Genomic DNA, 25,537 nt, shown 5'->3' on the forward strand with positions numbered 1-25,537 from the left:
CAGTTAGGAACGAGCAGCCAAATCCAGAATCTTTGTGAGGAAAAAAATATTGCAGTGGTGTCAGCAGCGTTAACAGCTGGTACAAACCTGGCCCTGTGAGGGATAAAAGAGAGCCAAAAGAGTAGCTGGCTACTGGAATAACTCCTGGGTGACAAAACCAAGGGAGAGATGTCTGGAGACTTAATAAAAAACCTGGCTGAGCTTCCCTTGGAACAGGAGCCCAAACATGCTGCTGCAAGGGGGGAAGGCTCACTGTTAAGACACATTCCAGAGGCATCTCACAGCAGCTGGGAGGACAAAAGCTGTGGTCACAGGGAGTGAGAAATGATGGCAAAGCTGCAGGTGGTGCCTGGTGCAGCAGAGAGTGCACAGACTGTGTGAAGTAGCTGTGCTCAGAAGGACTCCTGGCAGGGGAGCACATGCTCACCCCACAGGGAAAATAAAGCAGCCTGGATCACCTGGCCACTGAATTGGGACAGCATGGAAATGGATACATGCAGAGTCAAAGCCATAGGGGGATGCTGCATCCCAGATTTCTTGGACAGAACTGAAGAGGACTGATTTGGAAGAAGTTCAGAAACAGTAAACACTGCAGTGTGGGGAAGAGAGTGATAGTGATGGAAGTGACAGAGCTTCAGGGTGTAAAAACTGAGAAGCAACAGTTGTAAAACATGAGATGGAAATAGGCAGAGCATCAGGGGAAAGTTAATATCCCTATTCTAGACTGAGTTCAGGGATGCAGTAAGTGCTTTGTGCGTGAGAGTTCTCTTAAATTTAGGGTTGCCTTCCTTTTTGGTGAATACAGTACTAAGCTGGTGCTGTAGCCAGAAAAGCACAAACACAGTTGTGGCAAACACTGTCACTACCACAGCTCACACAGGAGATGAACACAGCACTATCAACCACTTGGGTTTAGTAAACACCAAACAACACTTTACAGAAATACATCTACCTTGGAAACACAAAATACCTACTATTGCTAAACAGCCTTCAAATCCCAGATTACAAAACTAATCTAAGAGGGTTTAATATTTCCACTGTAAAAGCTCACACCATGCAAATTTAGACAAGACACAAACTAGCTTTCACACTGAACTAGGTGACACTGGATTTATTTCAGCAACACATTTTCATAATATATTCTTTTGAATTTAGTATTTCCTCTCATGATGAGACTTTTTTGAAGAAAGGATAAAGGTTTTAATATATTGCTAAAAAATCCAAACTAGTTTTATCATACTTGCACAACAATCCTAATAAAAACAAATACAAACTTACCCTGATTTTGCACTACCACATCAAATGGTAAACAAAAGGAAAATAAAATAATGAAAAACAAATATAAAACTAGGATTAAACTGAACTCAAAGGCATACAAAACCAGACAAATAATGTGTACAGTAATTTAATTCTGTAACTATAAATACATTTTTGTTAGCAGACAATGAACACTGCCCTCAGCCTGTTTGTGCACATGCAGGCAGAAATCAGAAAGATAAATGAGCAAATAGGGATTAGAGACAGCTATAAATAGAATGAGCTCTTGTTGTTCCAAGCATTCAGGTAGCTGGAATTCTTTTTGCTGAATACAAGGTTTTGTAAGCAAACAGCCAGGCAGAATGTGTTTTAACCCACCCTTCTCCAATATCAGAGTGAAAAGCAATTCAGAGCAGCTTTGCCACTTTTTCTTTTTGATAAGGAGCATCTCAAGGAGGCAGCAAGGGATCTTTGACCCCTTGTGATAGATAATATTGCTTCCCATGTTCAGAACACCCCTCAGGATTCTGAACAATGGCATGACAGCATTTTACTTGGGATTGTTCAAATGATAGATCTAGATTGTTTTAATTTCATTGAGTGGTAGAAAACAGAAGGTCCCAGGGAGATCTTAAAGCCCCTTCCAGTACCTAACTGGGCTGTGGAAGAGATGGAGAGGGGCTTTGGAAGAGCTAAGAAGGCAATTCCAAACTATAAGTTTTCATTTGTTTCATAGAGACAGCTGCCTTTTAAGCAATCTGCAACATGCAGCCATAAATTATACTTTAAGTAATACCAGCACATTTTTGAAAAGCAGAATGTTTACAAGGAAAGCCATGATTTATCTGCAACTGCACTTCTTGCATTTCTTAAAGCAAGACAGTATGGATTATTTCACTTGAGAATGAAACTTGTGGCTGGTATTGAGAAATACCTATATTGCTCAAAGAACAGACCTTACCACTCCTTAGATATGACCAGACTAAAACTATTTATTCAACCAAGATGTGGTATGACTCTAAAGCACTGTAGAAAAGGGAAAATACCAGATCATAATAATATATGATTGCCTTCAGAGCAGCAGTCTGAAGAAAAACAGCTGAGCTTTCTCTTATCCAAACAAACCCACATTCCATTCTGAATTTTCAAACCAACACACTGCTGGTTTTCATTAGCAGCCACCAGGCATTATTCTTATTAGTTAATAGAACTTAGGTACTGCAAGAAATCCCTCTCAAAGGGAAAATTAGCACCCTTGCTTTTCAACATTTACTGTCTGTCTTCAGAAAGCAAGGAAAGTCTGACCTTCATCAGTTTTTTCACAGCTGAACAGAACAGAAGCAGCAGAAGTTTAAGGTATATGGCTCAGCATTGAAAGAAAAAATGCAAGGAATGCCTGATCCTACTTATTTGAGTGTTTCCTGTATTCCCATATAAGCATCAAGTCAGAATTTCTACCCGTAGCAATATCTCTTTTTCACCTATGATTAGTCTTTGCTTCATCTGCTCCAAGTCTGGAAACAACAAAGCATGCAAACAGAAACTCCAAAGGTGAGCAGCCAACTAAAGGTTTTCTGGGATAGAGTGAAAAAATTCTCTTGACTAGGAAAGGGTAATTGCATACAAGGTGCCATAAAAAAAGAAATATTCACAACTGATTAAAAAAAATTGAAGAAACCAGGGCAATGTGGTGCAAAGAAAAAGATTTCAACAGACAATCTTAAACAGAAGTGAAAAAATTAGTGAAGAGAGAAGCTGCCAGCAGCTGCAACACAAAGGGAGAGAGAAAGGAGCTGGCAAATTCATACACAGGGAAGGATGTCTGCCCACAGCATCTTGTGCTTCCCTTCCTCCACAATCTGGAGCAAAAAACAGCCAAGGACAACTTTGGGGAATCTCCCATATGAATTAAAGGTATTTATAATTTATTACATTTAATACCTCCCAATGCAGGTATGAAATATAATTGAAATATAATAAATTTAGGGGGAATTTGTTAAGAGTCCACTTCTATCTCCAAATTTCTTTATTACAGCAGTCCAATTTTAAGCTTTCAGCTTAAATTCCTTTCAAATTTACCATGACCTATGCTGCTATTAATGTTCTGGAAAAATAGTACAAAAAAAGATAAGATCTACAGAGGCTTATTAGCCATAGCATCATATTAGGCAAAAATCCCCCAAAACCAAACTAAAAAATAAAACCACAGCATTTTTAAACAAAGCAACACACGAATAACACAGTATTAAAAATATTTGATAACTTACTTTTTCTGCATTTTCCTGTTTTTCTCTGCCTGACCTCCAAGTTTGCTGAGGCCTAATGCATCCTGAGAGGAACCATCTGCTTCTCCCAGGCCACCTATGAAAAACCCCAACTCAGGTCACTCTCAATTTAATGCTTTGTAATATTACTGATCAGGAATGTGTAAAACCCAAGCCCCAGGGCCATCTCTCTCACTGTGTAAGAAAAAGCAAACCAACCTTGTCCTAGAGCTTCCTTGCTTCCCTGTCCAGGTCGTCCCTTTTCCTTCTTGCCAAACAGGCGGCCAATGGAGGATTTGATCCCCTTCTTTTTGGGGGCTTTGTGAAGGGAATCTTGGCTGCTGTTACTGCTACTGGGATTACTGGTTTGGCCATCTTGTGAACCTGTTGAACTGTACCCAAAAAAAAAAAAATCATAAAGGAGCCCATGTACAGCAAATTCATCAGAGATAAGTTCAGGGTTCTGTGCAAGTTAATAGAAGTTCAGTAGCTCACTAAAGACATTTAATTTCATTTAATTTTATGAATTATGAAAAGAAATGTTGATGGCACAAGTTCTTGGCTGAAAGGGGCAGACAAGATTCAAAATACTTGAGTGGAATCCATCTAAGATACTTAGGTACTTTGAAAAGAGTACTTTGAAAAGATCTGTCAATCAAAGTGGCAATTTTGCAAGTTACTTCTCAATTTATAGCTAAATAAAAACTTCAAGAGTTAAGAGTTACATTTTTCATATCCCAAGCATGAAGATGACTTAATACAGACTTTGAGTACCAAAAGTATTCCCATGAAGCCACTTCCAAGCATTAGCAAAATCTACATTCCTAATGTTTATGTAACAGTCACCCATTTATGTGTTCACACTCCTGACTTTGAGAAACACTTGAACACTCAGACTAAAATCCTACAGGCTGAACAGCTCTGCAGTTTGGGGTTTTACCCTGATGCTGGAACACTGAATTGCTGGTAGGTGTGAGTGATTCCCAGCTCACTTACTTCCTGATGTCCCTGATATCTTCGTGGCTCACAGTGTGCAGAGCTCCCTTCTGGACTCTGTCCAGGCGCAAGGAGCGGGGTGAGGAAGGCGGCGATGTCTCACATTTTATGGTGGTTTTGTCATCTCGTACCTCTTCTCTGGAAGCTGGAGACTGATGGGAAAGGAAGGAAAACTTCAGGGGCAATGCCAAAACATGAAGGCAATACCAACACTACACAAAACAGTGAAAGGAAGAATCTTATTTTAGTGCCAAAGGATCACTCTTGCCCTTATCATTCTGCAGTTGCCTATTTTTTGCTTGATTTCTTTCTGAATTTCTTGTTACCTTCAGTGACAAATTACTAAATTCATGAAATGAGAAAGTAGCACTTATCTTTTATTCATTTATAGGGCTAAGAACTAAAGTAATGCCTTCAGCACCATAAAATTAATATACCTGTACCCAGTTCAGCACCATAAAATGAATATACCTGTCCCCAGTTCAAGCAAGTGCAAAGACAGAAAAACTAAAGAGACCTGTGGAAAGAATTATTAGCAAGATCATTGACTCTGTGAAGTCAGTTTCTACACACCTGTGGCTACAAAAGTTTGAGTAACAGAAAGACTAACTTCTGTGTGCACTGACAGCTTTTAAAATTCAGCACTGATGCATGAAGACTACAAAGCAGTGGTTGCAAACAGAAAGCAGCACAGCAGTCCTCCACACCAGCAAAAACAGGCAAACAAACACAAAAACCCACAAAACAAACCCACACTTAGGCTAAAATGATAAACCATAATCTTGCTTTGTTTCAGAGCTACCCTGCAAATGCTTTATGTTCCTGTTATCCACTAATGAGTTTGGGGACAGGGAGGGAGATGGAGGGGCACACCATGAAATAAACTAAAGATTTTTACCTTTCTACGGTGTTTCCTTAAATCACTAGGCTGACAGATGCATGCAAAGAAAAGAAATTTGGAAAAGCTGTATTTATTGTAAACTGTAGCACAGACTAAGACAACTAGTACAGACAAAACACCTTGGGGAGAATATCAACAACAATTACAACAATGGCACAGAGAGATACTGGGTATGAAGTACTCCTTAAATCACAGATTAGTAAATGTATCCCTGAAGTGAGGAAAAGGAAGCAAAAAATAAACACTTAGTTGGTTATCTACATAAGTACCAGAGATGTGTGTTAGCACAAAATATGTGCAGCAAAAAACCCCAATAAAATGTGGGGGTTGCAAGGTGTTGCTTTGAAAAGGTGAGAACTTGCTTTGAACCTCCAGGTCAGCCATAGGAGCCTTAATAAATCATCTGCACTCATCCCTCCTCACAACCCTGGGATTCCTGCAGCTGTTTCCTACACTGCACAAAAAGCAGCCAAGACTGTAATAATGTCAAAGAGTGCCAACAATAGCCAATTTCTATACAGTAACAGGATTCTGTTCTTTTTCCAGCTTTCCAGTGCTGGAATGTTTGAGCAGGAATTCACCACCACTTTTATTTTATCCTCCATCCACTGTAGCTCACTCCCCAGGGAGTGCTCACCTCTGCCAGCGCACAGAGCAAGAGTTACACAAACGGCTTATTCAGACTGATGCTGACAAAAGTTAAATTTAGATAATTTGTTTAATAGCTCTCATTATTTAAAAAGCCTGTAACCAAAAATAAGGTTGGTCCCCTTTGAAGTGGGACAGGGGGGAGAGATGTTGTTTCCCCTCCCACAAAGGATAACTTTTAATTGTTTTTTATTTAGAATACATGTAAATTTTGCAGCATTAATATGGAAAGTTTTGTTCAATCTGACTGTAGAGTACTACATTACTAAACCATAAGTTCACTGAATCATAGAAGGGACCTTTAAGGATGATCTAGTTCCTCCTCAAGTTCTTGACAAGGCACTGCAGACTCATTTTACCATTACTGGATCTTTCATCCATTAAATCTGATGAGCATAAAAATGAAAGTGTTCAGCACATGGAATGAACTGCCCACAAGGACTGCTCAAGAGAGCTGTAGGCTTCACCATTTATCATGTTGATGCTTTTTAATCATGAGGGGCTTTCAACTGACTGAGCTGCATAACCACTGGCATTAAACTAATTTGCCTACATGATCAAAACCTAATGCAAGTCTCTTTTAAAACGTTGGAAGACATGGCAGAACTCAGTCTAATAATCCATGATAGCTCTTCCTAAAGTTTCTAGAAAGCTCTTGTTCTCTAATTCTTGATTTCAAGCTTTCACAAATCATTGCCAGGTACAAAACTCATCAAATACAGCACAAATACCAGATCAAGTGACTTCAATGCACAATTAGGACCTAAAGGGAACTTAATTACAGTTCACTTTCTTCAGTTGCATTGGATTTCAGACCAGACACAATTCTCCTGATCTAGTTTTGGGGAAAAGAGTTACTTAAATTTGTATATGGTTTTCTGCGTGAGAAGTATTTAGCTTAACTAATAATTGTGAAATGTTAGAAGATGAAACACTTCACAATCTGAATTTTGATAGTTTTTTCTTTTAGAAGACTGCTTGCCCATAGACATATGGCTAGAGCTAGTACAATTATTTTTATTTTAATGCAAAGAAGGCAAAATTATTCCCTTTTATGAAAAAATACTTCTTGGTGTATGTGCACATTAATTTTAGGACGTCAGCAAAACTACCTAGCTGAAATACTTGCTTTTAACTGTTCGTTTTATTTAACATTTATATAAAACAATAAGGGGGGAGATTTGTATCTTAATTTTACAGATGTGTTTACATGCATAAAGCAGCTCCTAGAAGGATTAATCTTCCTCAGCAGTCATAGGAATGTCAAAAGAAGGAAAACATCTTTCTCTACTCTCTCAACTCCTAAGACTAAACTACTTTATCAACCACAAGGTCTAACAGGTATTTCCTTTACCTATCAGGCTTTAATAGCTTAAAACAGGACACTAGCACTCATTAATATTCAAACAGCAGTGATACCATCCCAGTCTTCAAGATTATTATGCAAATCACTTTCTGGCTGAGTGTTTACTGGAATACTGGACTGCTAAAAATAAAGTTTAAAGCAGATGGAGTAAGTGGTTGAAAAGAAAACATTATTTCTTCTAGAAAGAGGAGTCTGAAGAAAGACCATAACAACAGAAGGAATAAATACTTAGGCACGAGATGTTGACCAAATAATAGACTCGAGCTCTGAACGTTTTTCCTAATCATTATGTATCTTACACTTTTTATAGAAGTTGAAAGGAAGCAGTAGAAAAACCTAGAGAAAGGAAAAATACAGCTGAGTAAGCAGGAGAGGAAAGAACAGCGCATCTCCTAGAGAACAGGAGCGCTCCGAGGAGGAGCCTGCGCGGTTACCCACCAGAGTCATGATGCCCAGCCTGTCCACCTCCCGGGCGGGGCTGTGCGGGACGCGGCGCGGCGTGGAGTGGCCGCTGCCGGGCGGGGAGGAGCCGGCCAGGGCCCCGCCGAGCGCCACCGAGCCCAGCGAGCGGAACCGGCCGTGCGCCTCCAGGCTGCCGCTGCCCACGCGGCTCTCGATCTCCTCCGCGCGCTGCTCCGTGTTCTCCTTCTCCTCCTGGATCAGCCTGAGGGAAAAACAGCCTCACAGGGATCTGACATTCCAACAGGGACTGTCATCGTCACATTTTCTTACAAATCCCTCTGCCAGGAGTTCTTCTCCTGGGAAGCTGAGAAGCCTCAGAGAAAAATGAAAATGACATTATCTCATTTGCTTCTCCTGTGTTTTGCTGCTTTGGAATGTGGTTTGGAGATTGTTTATCCAACAGGTGGTTGTTTGATTGGTTTCGTGTGATTGTTTTAACTTAATCACCAATCATGGGGTAAAGGCTGTGCCAGGACTCTGGCAGGAGTCATGAGTTTTCATTATCATTCTTTGTAGCCTTCTGTCTGCACCCTTTCTCTATTCATATTGTATAATTTCATATAGTGCCCCCATCCTATAGTGCCCCTATCATAAAATAATTAGTCTTCTAAGAACATGGAGTCAAATTCATCATTCCTCCCCTCATCAGGGGACCCCAGAAAATACCACAAAGGATCACGCAAACAGAAGCAGCACTTAGCAGAAAAATGTGGGGAAATTACCATTTTTCAGCATATTTTTATCCAAAGTTGCACAGCAGACAGCCCATACCTGATCTCTTTGTTGATTGCATCCAACTGTTCCTGCAGCATTATGGCCAAAGTCTGAGCATCAGCCTGACCGCTTGGTGACAGCAGATCGACTGAGCTGAAAATGGTCTCCCTGTCGTCCTCCATGTCAGACACATCCACATCACTCTCAAATGCTTGTGCCACGTTTGCCAACACACTGGCTTGCTGGGCCCGCTCCCAATCCTGCTCATTCAGGGTCTGAACCTACAAGAATCCATTAAAGAAATAAATCCAAGCTCTAATGGAAAAAATGTGACATCTCTACTACTTATCAAGATGTTTAAAATCACTTATGTAAGTCCACTTACATGCTGAATGCATCCATCAAGACAGCAATGTTTAGAGAAATGTAAAAAAAAAAGCTATAATGTAGGAAGCTTTAAACTTAATTTAACTGCAAGATGCAGAACACACATTTAATTACAGTAGAATTTTGCTATCAATTCCATGGGAACTATGGAATCAGTTTTATATAATGGGCACTCATGCATCCTGAAAGGAAATGGAAACTGCTTGCAGAACAGTAATGTGTTAGATTAGAGTGTACAGACACAAAAGTAGGACTGCTTCAAATTGTGCTTTACAGGCTTGTCAAAATTAAAAAAAAAAACAACAAAAAAACCCAAAAAAAATAGGAGCTCCAAACCATAATCTTGCAACTATTTGCTAACAATTAAAAGGACCAGCAGCTGTTCATGAGTTGGTAAAACAGGATCTATAAAACTCGGGAGTTTTTTGCCAGGTGCTCCCAATTCTAAAACCTCCTTCCACCTGATTAGCCTCATGCACTGAACAAATCTGTGTTATCTGTGTTTTCCCTCCTCACCTTGGATGGCTCGTCCCTGAGAGCAGCCAGCCGCCCCTTCTGGGGCCGCCTCAGCACGGAGGAGGAACTGTAGGAGTCTGTGTGACTGTCCCCCACAGAGGAGGATGGCACAGGGAATCTGAAATCTGCTCTGCTGCAACACAAAACAAACACTTCATCTTTACCAAGGGAGAAAGAAGCAAAAAAAAAACAAATTACCTAAAAGGATTTCTCTTGTCCCACCACTGCCAGTTGTTTTTAAGCAGTATAAAAATTATTTTACATGCTCTATAAAACTGAATGTATAGCTATGACTGAAATATTTTCATTTATAATCTACAAGATAGTATTTAGCACAGTGACCTTAAAGAAAATAGGAAAAAAACAAACTTCTGCTGGTACCTATGATGAAGTGATGTGGCTCTGAGCCTCACTTGGTCGTTTTCAGCCCTCAATGCATCAACATTTAATACAAGTTGATCCTGGAAAAATAAATAGAAAAAACATATCATATGCTTAAAAAAAAAAATAGTGTCAAATACAAATTTATAAATTCACATCTAGGCTTTTTATCTAATTTCTCTGAAAGTCGGAAATAACAGATTTTAAGATACAGGCTCTACCTATTTAAACATTGGTTTTGCTACACACAATACAGCATTGTCACAAAAGGGCATCCCAGAATAATTCTGCTGCCTCTCTACCCTGACTCTGGTAATGACAATATGTATTTTAAAAACAGCTATTAGTTCAGATGCTACTAAGTTTAATTATCATCAAGTGATGATGGGAAAGAAGATTTGTTCAAGCTTTCTGCACAGAAGCATCTAAAAGCATTCACTTTTAACTTGGACATTTTTACATGCTCTAGAAACTCTGAATTTAACAGCAGAGAAATACATGAATGTGAAACCAACAAAAGCCTAAATAAAATAAAAAGTGGCTGATAGTAAACATTTGTAATGAGGGACTTGTCATTTCCAGGACAAGCAGAATACAAGCTGCTATTGCTGAGGAGCAGCCAAGACTAATAAGTATTTCTCCCTTTGCTCCACAGCTCTTAAAACTCTTAAAAAATGTTAGCAGTTGCACAAGCATTTTGTGATATTCAATGCCTTGAGAACACCTTATGGCAAAATACCCAACATTAAAAGTATTTCTCATTTGGTTTTGCTGTTCAAGGTCACCTGTACAACAGTATAAAAATTCTACACAACCTCCAAACTTTGGCCAATTGCCAACATATCCAGGCCCTTCACATATTTAAAAGTGTGTTAAGTCTTGGACTAAAAGGTTATGTATTATCTGTAAAATCCCCCTAAAACTGTGGCACACAATACCATAAAATAAGCAATAACAACTCCTTTCTCTTAAACAGAGCAGGAAATGTTAAGTTTTATGAGGAATTAAAATCTGATCCTGCTATGTAGCAAGACAGCAATTAAGTTCCAAGATAATATTTCAGAAATGCAGTTTACCTTTTCATGCTGAAGTTCTTCTATTTGTTTTTTTGCATTTTCAATTTCTCGTAGAAGTGAATTCTGAAATTAAAGGCATCACAAATTAAGTTTCTCAGAAGCTTTACACTTTTAAACCATAACCATGATGACTATCAAAAAAAATGCAGTCAACACTACACAAATGCATCTTAAATTACACATCCTTGATTGCTTCCATCATTTCACTTTGATTATAGTTGAAGGTTCATCCTTCCAGGTGTACAGCCTGCTAAATAATGGATTTAGTAATAGGACTGGTTCCATAAATCTTTAATAGCAATAGCAGCCTTTTAAAGCTCCATTTCACAGTCTAACTAGTGAAAAAAGGAAACAATTATGGAATCATTCAAAGTAATTCAAGAAAGAGCACATGATCAGAACAAAGTCTTAATGTTACCTGAATGTTTCTTCCCAACTTAGCATAAAAGAATGAGCTGGAAGTCTCAACAAGAACACTTTTCTAGAAGCTGTTAACTACAGTAAAGGACAAGTATATTTTCCTCATTATTTGCAAATGTAGTTATGGTTTGGAAGATAAGAGGGAGTCAGGGTCAACCCTGAGACATCGCCTATTATTCAAACATTATGCATGAAGGAAGAGGAAGCAAACATTCAGTACAAGTCTGGAAACACCATTTGTGTTCCAAAGCATTTTATTGCCATGACTTTAAAACCAAAGACACTCAGCTTTTCCTGAAACATTTCCCCAGATGGTCATTTCACCCTCTAGTAAAAGAAACCAAATATATTTTAATCCAAGACCAAACAACTCAAAGTCAGCACCAAGCAAAGTGTCACTTCACAAGACATTGCTTTGCTGGATGAAGAATAAGGGATCTAACTTCAAGCTGTGCATGGAAGAATAATCCAAAAGGATCTAGATCCAAAAGCAGAAGGGAAGAGAAGGAGTGAAAAGTGTGTCAGAAGAGATGAACTGAGTGCAGGGAAAGCTCCAATACATGCACTGACACTGCAGGAAAAGCTCATTTACATGCATATAACCAGTCCCAAAATGAGCTACCTGAGAAGAAAAGCAAATTGCAGGAATCCCACAATGACTCAGAGGAATTGGTACAGCCAAAAGCAGTGGGAAACAAAGAAACTGAACTGGAAAGGTCAAAGTTCCAATGCTTTAGGCTTCCTGTATTACACTGGATGAGCCTATTTATGCAATCTGCACCAGTCAAATAAGGGACAAAGCTTCTTAAAAGCTGCCTTCTCAACACCACTGTGCAGTGCCCAGGGACAATCTCAAAAATTATTTTTAAGGTTTTTCAAAATCCACACTAAAAAAGAGCCTTAACAGCAATTACTTACTAATAAGGGGTTTGTGTTTATTTGCTGAAGTTTTGGACATGTTGCAAAAGGCACAAATCATGACAGAATTACACATTCATTACTGGAATGTTACCTTGTCTTCCAGGGCAGCCATCCTCTCCTTGAGATGAAGCTGGAGCCTTTCATTGGATTCAGACAGGAGCTTATCAACAGTTTCTGACAAACGTTTATTATGCTCTTCATTCATCTTCTCTCTCTGTCTAGCCTGAGATACAAAGAAGCTGCTGAAAAAACTTCAGATTTGCAATATCTCTAACAATTTCCAGGTTATGAAGGCAGCAAGCTTTCTTTAATCCAAATGCATTTTTTTAACGGCAATATTTTCACACATGCAGAGGAACACTGCATGTGCCTCCAGGGCTCTGTAAAGGGAATCTAAGGGACACTTCAGCCTTCAATAAGTGACCCAAGATCAGAAGTTCAAAAATCCAAGCCTACGTTAAAAAAAAAATTAAAAGGCACAATTCAGAATGGATTCCATTATCTGTAACCCAGGAACCAATTTTTCCATGGTCATTTAATTCACCAACTTTCTTCAAACTTTTATTGGAGACTTTCAGCACATTCTCCTTGAGATTTAAGGTTAGCCACAGTACAGTGACTCACTAGCAGCCAGCCTAAACTCTAGCTTTATTTGAAAGCTGAGAAACAAAGAGGATTAGGTTCTTGCTTTCAGCTTTTTATCTTTGTCAAAATGATGTGCAGTACCCTTTGCAGTTCTTGATTCTTCTCTTCAAGCTGTGCCTCCATCTGTCTCAGCCGCTCCTCGATATTGCCGTGTCTCTCCTCAGCCTGTCAATTTGCGAGCAAAATTAGAATTTGGGTGGGTTTTATAGGCTCCAAAAGCACAGAAACACTGAGGCACAGGAATATTTCTAACATGCTTTGCACAACTGCCATTTATGATAAAGGACAATGCAGAACAGATGTTTTTCTGTCACCAAAAGGACCTAGCAAGAGTTCAGATGGGAAGTGGCAAAATGATGAAACCTCTTACCCCTAAGTACCATCATGAATCAACTACAACTATTTGCAAACAAGCTTGCAACAGCAAAGTTCATTCATATCCCCAAGAAATAAAACAAAACAAAAAAAAAAGTCAAGACTGAGTGCATTTTCAGCTTCTCCTCACTAGCCTGGACGATGGGACCCTTTGTTAGTAATCATGGCAAAGCAGAAAGCAGCAAGCAGAGACAAGGACTAAGATACAAATTCTACCTTCCTAAGCTTGGTGGCAAGTTCCAAAACTTTAGCATCTTTAGCAGCAGAGCTCCCAGGAGACAAAAGGTCAGACTACAGAGCCAGTTAGGGACAGGAAAGATAACAGGGAAAAAAATGAAACTAAGGCTTTGAAAGAAAACATGCACACACATACTTGAAAAGGCTCATTTGTAGTTAACTAAATATAATGCTTTAGATTTCATTACTCCATTTGCAGCCCTCTAAAAATCCTGGTATTTGGTAGTACCACAACTTCTCTCTCTCCCCACTTGCTTCACTTAGCAGTGTAAGAAATTTAGGTTCATGTTGAGAAGACTCTATGCCTATTATTGAATAATTTTAATAAAAAGTACCAAAATAATAATTCAGGGTGATATTTTTATGATGTAGAAGAGTTAACAGAAAACCCACTTAAGTTCCAAAGAGCAGAAACTTAAAAAAGAGATTAAAAATTAAAAAAAAAAAAAAGAAAGAGTAAATCAGAGTGTCTTCAGAGAGATGAATGGAAAAAAAGTAGGAAATAAACATTTTCTGTAAAAATTTGGAAAACTGGAAATCAAATGTAACCAAACAAACACTAGGAACAGATTTCCTGCAGTGGGACACCAGTGGAGGAGGGAGTCTGGAGGACACTGTGCCACCACCTCACCTTTGTAAGTGCTGCCACTCTCTGTGCCAGCTCAGCCTCCACCTCTGGCAATGTCTCAGCTTTTCTCAGGGTCTGCTGCAGCTTTTGCTCAGCCAGTTCCAGTCGCTCTTGCAGTTGCCTGTTCTTATCTTCACTCTGCACAGGGTCATGGCCAGCAAGTGTTGAGGGTTAGAGAAATGAGAAAGTGGTTGGCTAAACAGCCATTTCTGGCTTATGAAGCTGGACTATTTTATGTCACGCATTTCTCAAACTTCCTCTCCCACTAAGGCAATAGTTTGTAAAAACCACTACATGCTATTCAAATCTTAAAAGTTTAGCTCAGAATGAGTAATTTTCACCCACAAAACTAAAGATGCTTGGATACACACGCAGTAACTTTAAAATCCACAATTAATAGGGACAACAGCACTGCTGCCCAAGATAAAGTGCACTAAATTTCTCAAAACCATTTCCCCTTCCCAGTAAAGCCGTCTCATCTTTATTCCCAGGGTAAAAATCTCTGCAATGTAGGACTCCAGCTCCTGAAAAACAATCACTAATAACAGCACATTACAGCTGATATTTATCTCCCTAAAAGCAAAGTGCTTGAGCACAGCATGAACATTAATTATCTCCATTAACTTTATGCTGAGCAAAATGTACTTCATCTCATTTGAAAGCACAACCTGTCGGTGCATGGAGTCTTTAGTGGCAATTTCATTTTCAAGTTTATCATTGAGGTCGTGCACGGATGTAGCTTCACGTTGTGCAGCGAGGTAGCGTTTCTCCAGAGTGGTGATCCTCTCCTCCATGTCCTCCTTCTGGGCCAGAGTCTGGGCAGGACACACAACACAAGTCAGAATGTGAGAGATAATTTCAAATAAAATAATTTCAAATATTTTTTTTAATCAGGTTATTTTTCTCAGTAGAAAATGAAGTGGAAAGAAATGACTTTTTAAAACAGTTAATGATTAAAAAACACTGGTCTTTATTACCTTACACCACAGATCTGCTACTTTCCAATGGCACACAGAGAGCAAATCTTGACTTGCTGGGGGTGGTCAGAGAATTCTGGGATTTAATTATGCTCCCTTGCTATCTAATAAGGATATGTGGGACCCTGGCAATTAGGGATTCAGCAGTGACAGGAACTGTCAACCACACCACTGAAATTAAAGGGATTCCTCAACCAAGTGCATCTTTTAAAAAAGGAAGCAAGAGTAATAAGCTAAGCATGTGTGACAGGATCAAGCATCTCTTCCAGAACATGCTGAAGTTGGCAATGCTAAATTCCAATCTATTAATGAAATATCTAGTTAGTCATAGGTTTATCCTGAAGACAGATTTTTTTAAGTGGACAATGGGACCCTTTGGTCTTCTAAACAAAAACCAGATACCCATCATGTCCTAAAAAAACATTTTCTTCTCATCTATCAAACCAAAGACTTTCAAAAACATAAAGGTTCAACTGAGAACCAGTGAAACTAAAATTTTATGAAAATGGCATTTGTGACTCCCCAAATCCTGACAGTTCCTTCCTCACCTCTCGTACATCCCTCTGTAACTTTGTGTTCATTTCCTCAGATTTGATTAAGTCTTTCCTTGCTGTGTCTAGGTCTTCTTCCAGCTCTGTTACTCTGCTGGACAAAGCAGTGAGGCGTTCTTTCATTTGTGTCTGCTCTTTGTTTTGCTTATCTATGATGTCTTGGAGTTCAATCACTTTAGCAAGGTTTTCATCGTGGCATAATGAACCATCAGAGGATCTCTATTAAACAGGAAAAAAAGTGTATTAGCATGATGCAAATTAGATTGAAAAACAAATTGTTACTCACCTGTAAGCATCTCTCCCCAATGATAATTTTATTATTGAACAGACTGCAAAAGCTGAAATTTCAGTAACTATGATTTTTTAACTAGATGATCATACAAAAATATTTCATTATGGTTTAAAATTAAAATGTTATAGTTAATGATCAAAACCCACATGTCTGCTAAGCCAAGTAAATAGCTGTACCTTCCCATTTGTAGTTGGTGTATTTTCCTGTTCATGATTTATATCCAGCATCCCATCTGGAAGTGTTTTCTTCTGATTATTTTGCTCTTTCAGAATCATTAACTGAAAGAAAAGTTTACAGACACATGTTTCAAGACAATTCCTTTTTCACTAATAATATAAGGAAGAGCTACAAAAGCAAAGGAGCAAAACAACAATTACTGATTCTACTGCCAGGTATGTATTAATAAAATCTGGCACAGGCACTCAAATACCTTATGCCACTGCAAACCCTTATTTTAAAGGCACAGGAACTCTTTTTGTTGGTTTGGTTGGGGTTTTTTGGTTGGGTTTTTTGGGGGCAGAGAGGGTGTCAGGAGGTTGAGGGTTTGGTTTTTTCCTCTCCTGCTCTTTCAAAGCAGCTAAGTTAAAACTTAACAATTATTCCATCTGGCAAGAAATGAAAAGGAAGAAGTGAAAGTGAAACTTAATAAATTACTCTGAACAAATATTGACTGAAACACCCACAATGGACACATGAAGTCTTCTTTTAAGACAAACTTACCTCTTTATGTGTAGTACCTAGTTCTTCTTCCAATAAGCTACACCTTTCAAGTGCTACTCGTAATCTCTCCCTTACCTGAAAGGGTAATTTCAAATTACTTGAAATCATTCAAGTCAAAAAAAAATCAATTTTACTTGATGCCATGCCTTTACAGACAATAAATGACTCTGTTTCCATTACACTTAGAAACCTTCTTAATCTGGAGTCAGTCCTAATTACAACACATGCTACCAAAAAAATAACCAAATAATGTTTCTTTTATAATCTAGCTTTTCCTTTTTTCTATCATAAGCAACATGAACTGTATGTTTAGGCACTAAAGAGCTAAACATACCCAGAATTTGCTTGTCCTTCTGCAAGGCACAGACTGTGTTTGCTCATTTACAACATGAAAGAACAAGTAAAATTCCACTTAAAATCATTTGCCAGATTTTATATACAAGGGTCACAAAGACAGGTAAACTGGAAGTTGGCAACAAAATTTACAGTGAACTTAAGCGGTTGCATATCCTGCTGTTAATATCAGGCACAACTGAAGGGAGGAGTTCTTTTAATTCAGATTTCTATCCCAGTGTAAGCAGATTCCTCTCTAGTCTATTTCTTTTATTAGATAATCAAAAGGATAAATCCTGATGTTGTACAGGTAAGCAGCTGTGTGCATTCCTACAGCAAATATGCTGCTCCTGAACCATGCTGAGTTTACATTAACACAGTTAATGAAGTGCTTGAATAAACCACAGCACCTTGCTTTAGTTAAGTGCAGCACCTTAATTTAGGAGAGCATTTACCAATGTAGTTACATTGCAGAGATTTCTACAATTCCAGTACAAAAACTGCCTGACCCACACAAAGGAAAGAGGATGAAAAGGTGTTAGGCACAATACTTCATTACCTTTTCATCAAGGGCTTTGTGGTGCTCAAATAAGGATTTTAGTGCTTTGAGAACTTCTACTTCACTAGAAACTCCTGCTGGAGACTGAGCTTGCCTCTTCACAACAGTCATCCTGAGGGATCGCTCATGCCTGGAGACAAGACACTCCAAGTGTTCCAGTAATAGCTAAAGCAAAAGGAAAAAAAGAAAGGAATAATGTTTATTCCTGTTCTGTACAGCTGCAGAAAACTCTGCCTCCTAGAACAGCAAGTGTAGAGTTCTAAATATCAAATTTCAGAGACAAAGGATATTGTATAGAGCGTAAGGACTGTTTTTAACATTTCAGCTGTATTAGCAGTGTGAGCTGCTCAAACACATCACCACAACCTGCCCACTCTGCTCCTCTGATCCCAGAGCTGCAGGATTACAAAACTTTAACAACAAGAAATCTGGATGGCAGATAGCAGTGCAGTCTTACAAGCTTTTCCTGATTCTGCACAGCAGCACTTGGAGCTGTGCACAAGCTGCCAAACCCTCTTGATCAACACACACACATCTGCACTTCCATGGGGACTCATGTACAATTATCAGGGGAAAAAATACTTTTAGCTTTTCAAATTCAACATTTGTTTTCCTCCCTGTAGCTGATGCTTTAACAATGGTGAGCTTGGAGAAGACAAGGAACTGACCCTTGTGTTATTCCTTTCTGCCTTCAGTTCAGCAATTTCTTCTTCCCTTTCAAGCAGCTGCTCCCTGCATACATTCAGCTCTTTTGTGAGCGCTGCAAATTCCTGGAACAAACCAGACAGAAATATAAGCACATCAAATATCAGCACACAGTGAGAGTGGATTCATATGAACACTTGACAGTTCCTTGAAGCATTCATTTCAGATGTGCAAAGCCAATACAACTGTATAGTCATACTGAGCCACCTTCAGCTCAAACATTTAAAACCTTTATGCTGCCAGCTGTAAAGACAAATGATGTTTGACCAGGACTTTGAAAACTTATGTCTCGAGGCAATATAATTGCCTTGAGTTGGGGTTTCCCTGGTAAGCTAAAGGAAAAACATATTTGTAACATGCTTTGTTATAGTTTCAAAGAGTTGAAGAGTTGTTAGTTTTGTGAATTTTGGTTTGCTGTTTTTTTTAACAACTGCTGAGGGAGACATGAAAAAACAGAGCGCTAAGCACAGCAAAATAAGGAAACCAACAAACATGACTTATTTCAAGTCAGTATTTAATTGTGAGCAACAATGAATAATCCTAACATATACCACATTACAGCTAAATACAGGAATTTCATTCAAGCCTTCCTTCCAATCTCACAAAAGGGAATGAAGCAGCCCTTTCCCTACAGTTCTGCCAGAAGTCTCTGAGGATTAGAATCAGAATTTTCTGAAAGCTGAGCCCAGGGGCTCAAAGCCCTCACAAGGCTCATCCTTCAAATTCAATAAAGATTTCACCAAACAAAACCCAACCAAAGTGAAACAGTACAGAGTGAAGTGTCAACAAAGAACAGGAGTGGAGCTAACTCACATCACTTTCTGCATGCTTATTACTGCAGTGAACACAGTCAGTATGGAAGAATATCCTCCTACAGTCAGGGGTTTCTGTCAGGAAATGATTGTACTAATATCTGCAAGAGCCACTGCAGCCTAAACCATTTCCCCTCTCTATCAACAGCCACACTAAAAATAAAATAATATAAAACTTAACTTAATAAAAAAGACATTTAAATGTTCTGTTAACTCAGGGAGCATACTCTGAATAGAACAAGAGGTACAACTATACACCACATTTAGAAGCAAACACAAAGCATAACTTAATGCACCCTGGAAAAATTTAAATTGTAATTTGAACTTCACTGGAAATGAGAATTGACAGTGTAAATGTGAATAAGTCCATCCTTTAGAAAAGAGCCTTGCAAGAAAGCAACCCTCATGTCTTGTCAATGCAACTTACAATGAGAAAATAAATATGCTTCAGTCACTCCAGTGGCCAGTGAACACACCAGGAGCATTTGGATAAGAAAACATCAAAATGCTAGTAACTAACACTCCTTTCTGTTCTCCAAAATAAGGAAAACACTCATAAACAAGATCCTTGCCTAATAAACAATGGATTTGTACAGCTGAACCGGTGATTAGCAGGACAAGGTGAACACAAATATCCAGCTAAGTGGAGACACAATTGCTGCTTCTCTGCTTTTTCCAAACTCTGCAAGACACACTGCTTATCAGCCAGCAGCTGCATATCAAGTGAAAGCTTAAGATGGAGCTGTTCTGCAGCAAAATTCAAAGTGACAGAATGCACACGCTTAAAAACAAAAGGCCACATCAACCAATTAATTATACAAAGCACATCTGCAAATTCTAACATGCAGCTAAAATAAGCAGACATGGTCAAAAGACACTGCAATTTCCAATATTCATTTGGTAAACCTTATTCTAAAATATACACATGACTGGAAATACAAAAATACATTGCACAATATACACCTGGACTGAACTCTGGAATTACTAATATATCAAGCTTTTAAAAGTTGCTGTGAAAAAGACAGCAATACAACCACCACAGATGCAGAATCCATCCCTATAATCCCTCTTCCTAAATCAAATCCTGCTCATTGGAAAAAAGTTTCAGTCCCCCTGCTTAATCAGCAAAAAACTGTAAAGCATCTTCATTTATTTTCCTTTTTCAACTGTAAATTATTTTATTTCTCTAACACACTTAATTATTACATTCATATAAACATTTCACTGCAGTATTTCAACTGCATTCTTAAAAAAAAAAAAAAAAAGGCCTATTATTTTCAAAATGGCTAGGAAATACTTCCAAAACAACCTGGTCTGTAAATACAGCTACCAGAACTTTTACACACACAAAACAAGTTACAAAAGAGTCCTGAGTGCAAGGTAAACCAAGAGAGGAAAAACCTACTTCAAGCTTCACTGGAGCTGACAGAAATACTGACTCTATCATGAGCTTTCCCATCAGAGTGCTCCTTCACACCCAAGCTTTTCCTGCACCTTCAACATCCCACCTGTGGGAGCTTCCAAGACTCCCAGGGAATTGGCAGCACACTCCCTTTTTGCTCTCACAGGAGCTCAGGTAAACCAGAAACCAAAGCTTCCATTTTTCAAGGGCAGTCCCCACTTATCTGTACAGATTAGATTATTATGTAATACTGAGAAGAGCTTGGTATTTCTTGGTGTGGTTCCCCTTCCAAATTAATAATAATATAAGAAGAGTAATTTTTAAAACCCTAAAAATGCCAGCATCAACATTTAAAAACATCAGTATTGCCCAATTCTCCAGATTACACTGGCCTGAAGTTTTATATTTTTCCTGCCTCTATCTCAAGTCTTGAGAACAGGATGAAGAGCACAGCAAGAACTACCAGACACTGTCCCATCATCCTTTTTCAACTTCAAATCACTGCATAGCATCAATATATGGATATCTTTTATCTGTATGAGCTTCCCCACGTGAAAACCAGCTGTGTATTTGAAGAAAAGCTATTCACTCCTCAGATGGTTACAGGACACAGAGTTCCAGTCCATTGCATACTCCTGTGCAAATATAAATTGTGGCACAAATAGATCCCAATTGTGACATGAACCATCACACTGTCAGATGACCCAGAGCAAGAGTGCACACAGGAATTTATATTGCTGCTGCATAAACACACTGCCAGGGATTGCTGCCATTGCATAACACCTCCAGTGCTGTTTGTTTTGACATAATAGAGCTGCTTTGAGTCCCGTGAGCTGCCTAAGAAAGAACATTTGAACGTCCTTAGTTTCAGCTGACATTGCCAAAAGACATGTCCTTTCTAGTTTTAATACTTACCCTCAATGGGAGACAATTTGTGATTTCCTTAAGCAGTTCAAAAGCAGAGAAACTATTTGCACCTTTATCATCTCAAAAAAAATTCCAGTTGTCTCATAATTTCTTCCTTGGCATTGGATGAATGTACAGAAAGAATTAAAAGAAAAAGGAAAGAATCCTGAGAGACTTTCCCACTTGTCCACAAAGCTGTGTCACTTTTCTCTAATTGAGAGGACTGAGAGCAGCAGAATGAAGTTCTGCTCAGTTTCTGGCTGCCATCAAAATAATAAATACACAGCACTGGGGACTGACAAGAATGGAACTCACAATGAGCACTTCAGAGCCCTCACACGGATCGGTGGGAGAGTGCTGAATTTACCAGGGAAATACTCCCTGCTGATTAGAACATTCTGGCAAACACCCATACTCTACACTAAACTGAAATGTTTACTGAAGAAAGTAACTTTCTGACCCAACTGAATCATTCCAAACACATCACTGTCAGAAATAAATATTCTCAACAAAAAGTCCCATTGAGCAAGTAAGTTGGTTCTTGCTCAGTAATTCATTTTTTGGGTTTTTTTTTTATTTTGTCCCCAAGCTCCAGGATTTTTAAAGCAAGAGCATTTCTTCTACCTCAACCTTCAGAGCTGACCTTCAACCTTCAGTATTTAGATGCAACAATATAAACATCCTTCCAAAAGCTGGATCCATTAGGGCTGAGCTGTCAAGCCTGGCTGAGCTGACACACTTGGGAACTCCAAGATCCCAATCCAGGAACATTCCAGCCTTCAGAGAACAGGTTCCCTTCATGCTCATTACAAATATAATTCATAGGTCTCACAGACAGCACATCACAGACCAATAAATGCTACATGACAGGAAGATGGTATTTAACCTAGGGGAACACTTGAAAGAAACAGAGGTAATTCCTGAAAGTCTGTTAAGATAAGCTGTGTATTAGGGATGCTCTATAAATAACTAAATTTGTTTGGAATTTGGTCAAACAAAAAAAACCTTATTCCACAAGAAAATGCATCATCACTCAAGTGCACAAATAATCATGAATTACAAGCAACCACACGGCCAGAAAATTTATACAAATTATGAAAATATATTCAATAAAAAAGAGAAACATTTTGAATCCATCAAATATTATTAAATGCTGTAAAGTATTAACTTCAGGCAATAGAAAATGAAGTTGTGACTGTTACATCTTTAGGAACATCTCTGACTCAAATATTGATTGGAATTTATCTGTTTAATCTGCAAGTGATATTTTGGCTTACTGTTCTCATTCTGGTCTGCAGACTGAATATCAAGCATGCCACTCACAAATCTGAAGAGAGCAGGAAAAGAACAACTGGGGGAAGTGCAGGACATCAGGGGTGAAAACCAATGGGATCTGAGAGAAGTTTCCATCATGATGTTTGTACTACATATAAATCACAATTATTCCAAATGATGACTGCATGGAAATGGCAAATATACAGTTAAAAAAACAAACAAAGAAAGAAAACTTAAATTTTTAGGTTTTTTTCTAGGGTATTTCACACTCAATTCACTTTAAATCCAAGGGGTTTAAGTAGCACACAGTGACCAAGAGTCCCAATATATTTGGAAGTTCCTAGGAAGCAAATTTTCATACCTATAAAGTCACAGGTTTGTTTTGGGATTTTTTAGGCTAAGAATCAGAACTATAAAATTATGAAACAGTTCAAGGATATTGAGAGTTAAAACTGAGGAGAACTGACTTGTTTTCACCATTAAATCCAACCTTGGAAAAAAACATAGTCACACACCAACACAGATTATGCTTTGCTTGTTCCATGTAGTAAAACACACTGCTTTCAACCTTTCCATATCTCTGGCACTTGCTAATGGGAAAGAGAAAAATAAGCATGGAGTGTGCAAAGAAAAATATTTTCCTTTTCACATCATGAAAATAATTTCCAGTAAGTATTGAGCAGCTGAAATGACTAAGCTAGAAACATAAAACTTATTTCAAACATTAATATAGTTAATTATATGAAACAAGTTTATCTTTTGTTCTTAAAACCCCCAGAACTTAAAGGGGAGTGTAAGAGAATACTTCAAGTAATACTAAAACATGGATATGACAAAATCTTGTTTTGGAACACTGAAAGGCTTTTCAGTCTCAAAGTAGCTGTTTTTCCAAGTGGAGCTAACTACCCACCAGAGTGAGAACACACTGGAGCTCATTACATAATTAGTGTATTGGCCTCCTTTCCTATTTCTGTGTATGTATAAGACGTTTTATAACTCAAAACACAAGCACCAAAACAGAGGTTCAGGTTTCTTTTTGGTAAAAAAATTCTCCCCTTCCAACTAGTGGCACTGAGATATAGAAAAGGTTTAATACTACCTTTGGTTAACTCTCAAAAATCTGTATTTTCTTTGAAAAAAACTATGTTTTGTTTTCCTCTATCAAGAACTGCAACACTGCATGAAAACACCCAAGTGAATATTGCTGCCAGCCAGCGATCAATACTAAACCTGAGTCAGTTCTTACCATTCCATCCTTTTTTTTTAGCAGGTCTCCTTCAAGTGTCCCCCTTGGACTGACCTATCTAGGCTTTGTCATTAACGCTGCTCAGTCCTAAACAGGCAATTAAGTTTTAACGTGTTTACAGTTGCATAATGTTACTGCTCCAGAATGAAACTCTGGCTGTTCCCAGCCCACTTTGGAGCTGCAAGCAGAATCCACTGCCTGGCATCTGACAAGCCAAGAGCCAAAGGACTCCTCATCACAGCCAGCAGGTACCAAACGTGTGCCCAAGGGCAAAATGGAAAAGCTTATACAGCAAGCCCAAGTCTCCATGGCAATAAGTGAGTTTCCAGTCACCATCCTGAGTGAGTTGTCCAAATTTATGCACAGTGTTCCCTGAGCTTAAACTACAAAGCACAAAAATCCAGACTTCAGTGCTGGGAGCTTCCGGAAGCACAAGGAAACCTAAGTGAGGAAAGGTAGGATTGGGCAGCTTGGCAAAAGGAATGCAGGAGCAGTAGGAAAAGGGAGCTAGAAACACATCAGCTCCATGTAACTGCCCTTCCCTGATTCAACCAACACATTCCAGACATGGCCTGTTTGGGGTGCAGGGGGTAAAAGAACTGGAGCCCAAACCTGGATCCAGCCTCTTGCTCCTCTGAGAATGAGGGGTTTTCCTGTCACCACACGAATCCCTGCTCAGACATCACACACAGCAGCAAGGTCTGGAGTGGGAGCCTGCAAACCCCTGTGCTCAGAGCCCTGGAATCATTAACTGCAGCCTGTCCATCCTGGACAAGCAGAGCCCTCCCTGCCTGGCCTCCTGCATCTCATTTTCCCCAAACCCAGCAGAACTGTGCTGTTATGTACACAAGGACAGGGCAAAGCCTGGTGCAAAAGCAGATCTTTGTGCAGCACTGGAGAGCCAGCATTCCCTGGTCACACACCATGCCTGGCACTGAAGGGACCAAGGGCAACCTTCCAGGCTCCTCCATTACAGCCAGAGCTGCATCCATCCGCCACTGGGAGCACAAGTCACACATGTGACACAACACATGGTCCCTATAAACCTGTTTGCAGCTGATGTGGGCAAGCCCCAGCTGCACCCTACAACTGCTCTCTAGTCTGAGAAAATAAGGAAAGACAACATGAGGTTGTTTAAGTAAGTCAGAAAACCTCATCCAGTCACTCCTATTATAACCTGCAGTTTGTTCTGCATCTTCTGTAGAGTAACCAGCCTTGGGATCATCACAGCATTCAGAATCTCTAATTTCTCCAGATAGTTTGTTAATCTTTGCACCAGCCTTAACATATCAACACAGGTTGTTCAAAGCAGGGCAGATCACACGGGATGATCAATTAACCATAGCAGACACAACCCGGTTTTATGCCAGCCTTTTAAACCCCTTTTAAAGCTACAGATGTGTATCAAATCAACCAGTGAAAACTCTCATAAAGTACCTGGCTCTCCCCCCCAGGGCATTCTCCAAATATTCAACTGAGAGGGCAAACCCTGCAAGTTAGCAGCATGCACAGAGGATTAACAAGAAAAGAACATACTGAGCACTAACTTGAAATACCAGTTTGAA

The 25,537-nt window shown here is 39.1% G+C and overlaps 1 protein-coding gene across 7 annotated transcripts in view; it reads right to left on the reverse strand.

The window, feature by feature from the left end:
* PPFIA1 (PTPRF interacting protein alpha 1) overlaps nucleotides 1–25,537 on the reverse strand; it is a 52,708-nt gene that overhangs the window by 13,478 nt on the left and 13,693 nt on the right. For 2 of the 7 annotated variants that reach the window (XM_058025467.1, XM_058025463.1), the window contains exons 3-21: nucleotides 18,295–18,396; nucleotides 17,627–17,791; nucleotides 16,735–16,809; nucleotides 16,191–16,292; nucleotides 15,720–15,941; nucleotides 14,863–15,009; nucleotides 14,198–14,332; nucleotides 13,546–13,620; nucleotides 13,036–13,119; nucleotides 12,401–12,532; nucleotides 10,969–11,031; nucleotides 9,893–9,972; nucleotides 9,512–9,644; nucleotides 8,666–8,889; nucleotides 7,871–8,096; nucleotides 5,416–5,445; nucleotides 4,518–4,669; nucleotides 3,741–3,913; nucleotides 3,525–3,618 (exon numbers count right to left, since the gene is read on the reverse strand). In XM_058025467.1, the coding sequence (XP_057881450.1) occupies nucleotides 3,525–3,618; nucleotides 3,741–3,913; nucleotides 4,518–4,669; nucleotides 5,416–5,445; nucleotides 7,871–8,096; nucleotides 8,666–8,889; nucleotides 9,512–9,644; nucleotides 9,893–9,972; nucleotides 10,969–11,031; nucleotides 12,401–12,532; nucleotides 13,036–13,119; nucleotides 13,546–13,620; nucleotides 14,198–14,332; nucleotides 14,863–15,009; nucleotides 15,720–15,941; nucleotides 16,191–16,292; nucleotides 16,735–16,809; nucleotides 17,627–17,791; nucleotides 18,295–18,396 (2,414 nt within the window). The remainder of the gene's footprint in view (nucleotides 1–3,524; nucleotides 3,619–3,740; nucleotides 3,914–4,517; nucleotides 4,670–5,415; nucleotides 5,446–7,870; nucleotides 8,097–8,665; nucleotides 8,890–9,511; nucleotides 9,645–9,892; nucleotides 9,973–10,968; nucleotides 11,032–12,400; nucleotides 12,533–13,035; nucleotides 13,120–13,545; nucleotides 13,621–14,197; nucleotides 14,333–14,862; nucleotides 15,010–15,719; nucleotides 15,942–16,190; nucleotides 16,293–16,734; nucleotides 16,810–17,626; nucleotides 17,792–18,294; nucleotides 18,397–25,537) is intronic. The other 5 variants (XM_058025468.1, XM_058025465.1, XM_058025464.1 and 2 more) reach the window with 4 other exon arrangements.

Source organism: Melospiza georgiana, chromosome 6 (genome assembly GCF_028018845.1).
Source record: "Melospiza georgiana isolate bMelGeo1 chromosome 6, bMelGeo1.pri, whole genome shotgun sequence".
Lineage (NCBI taxonomy): Eukaryota > Metazoa > Chordata > Aves > Passeriformes > Passerellidae > Melospiza > Melospiza georgiana.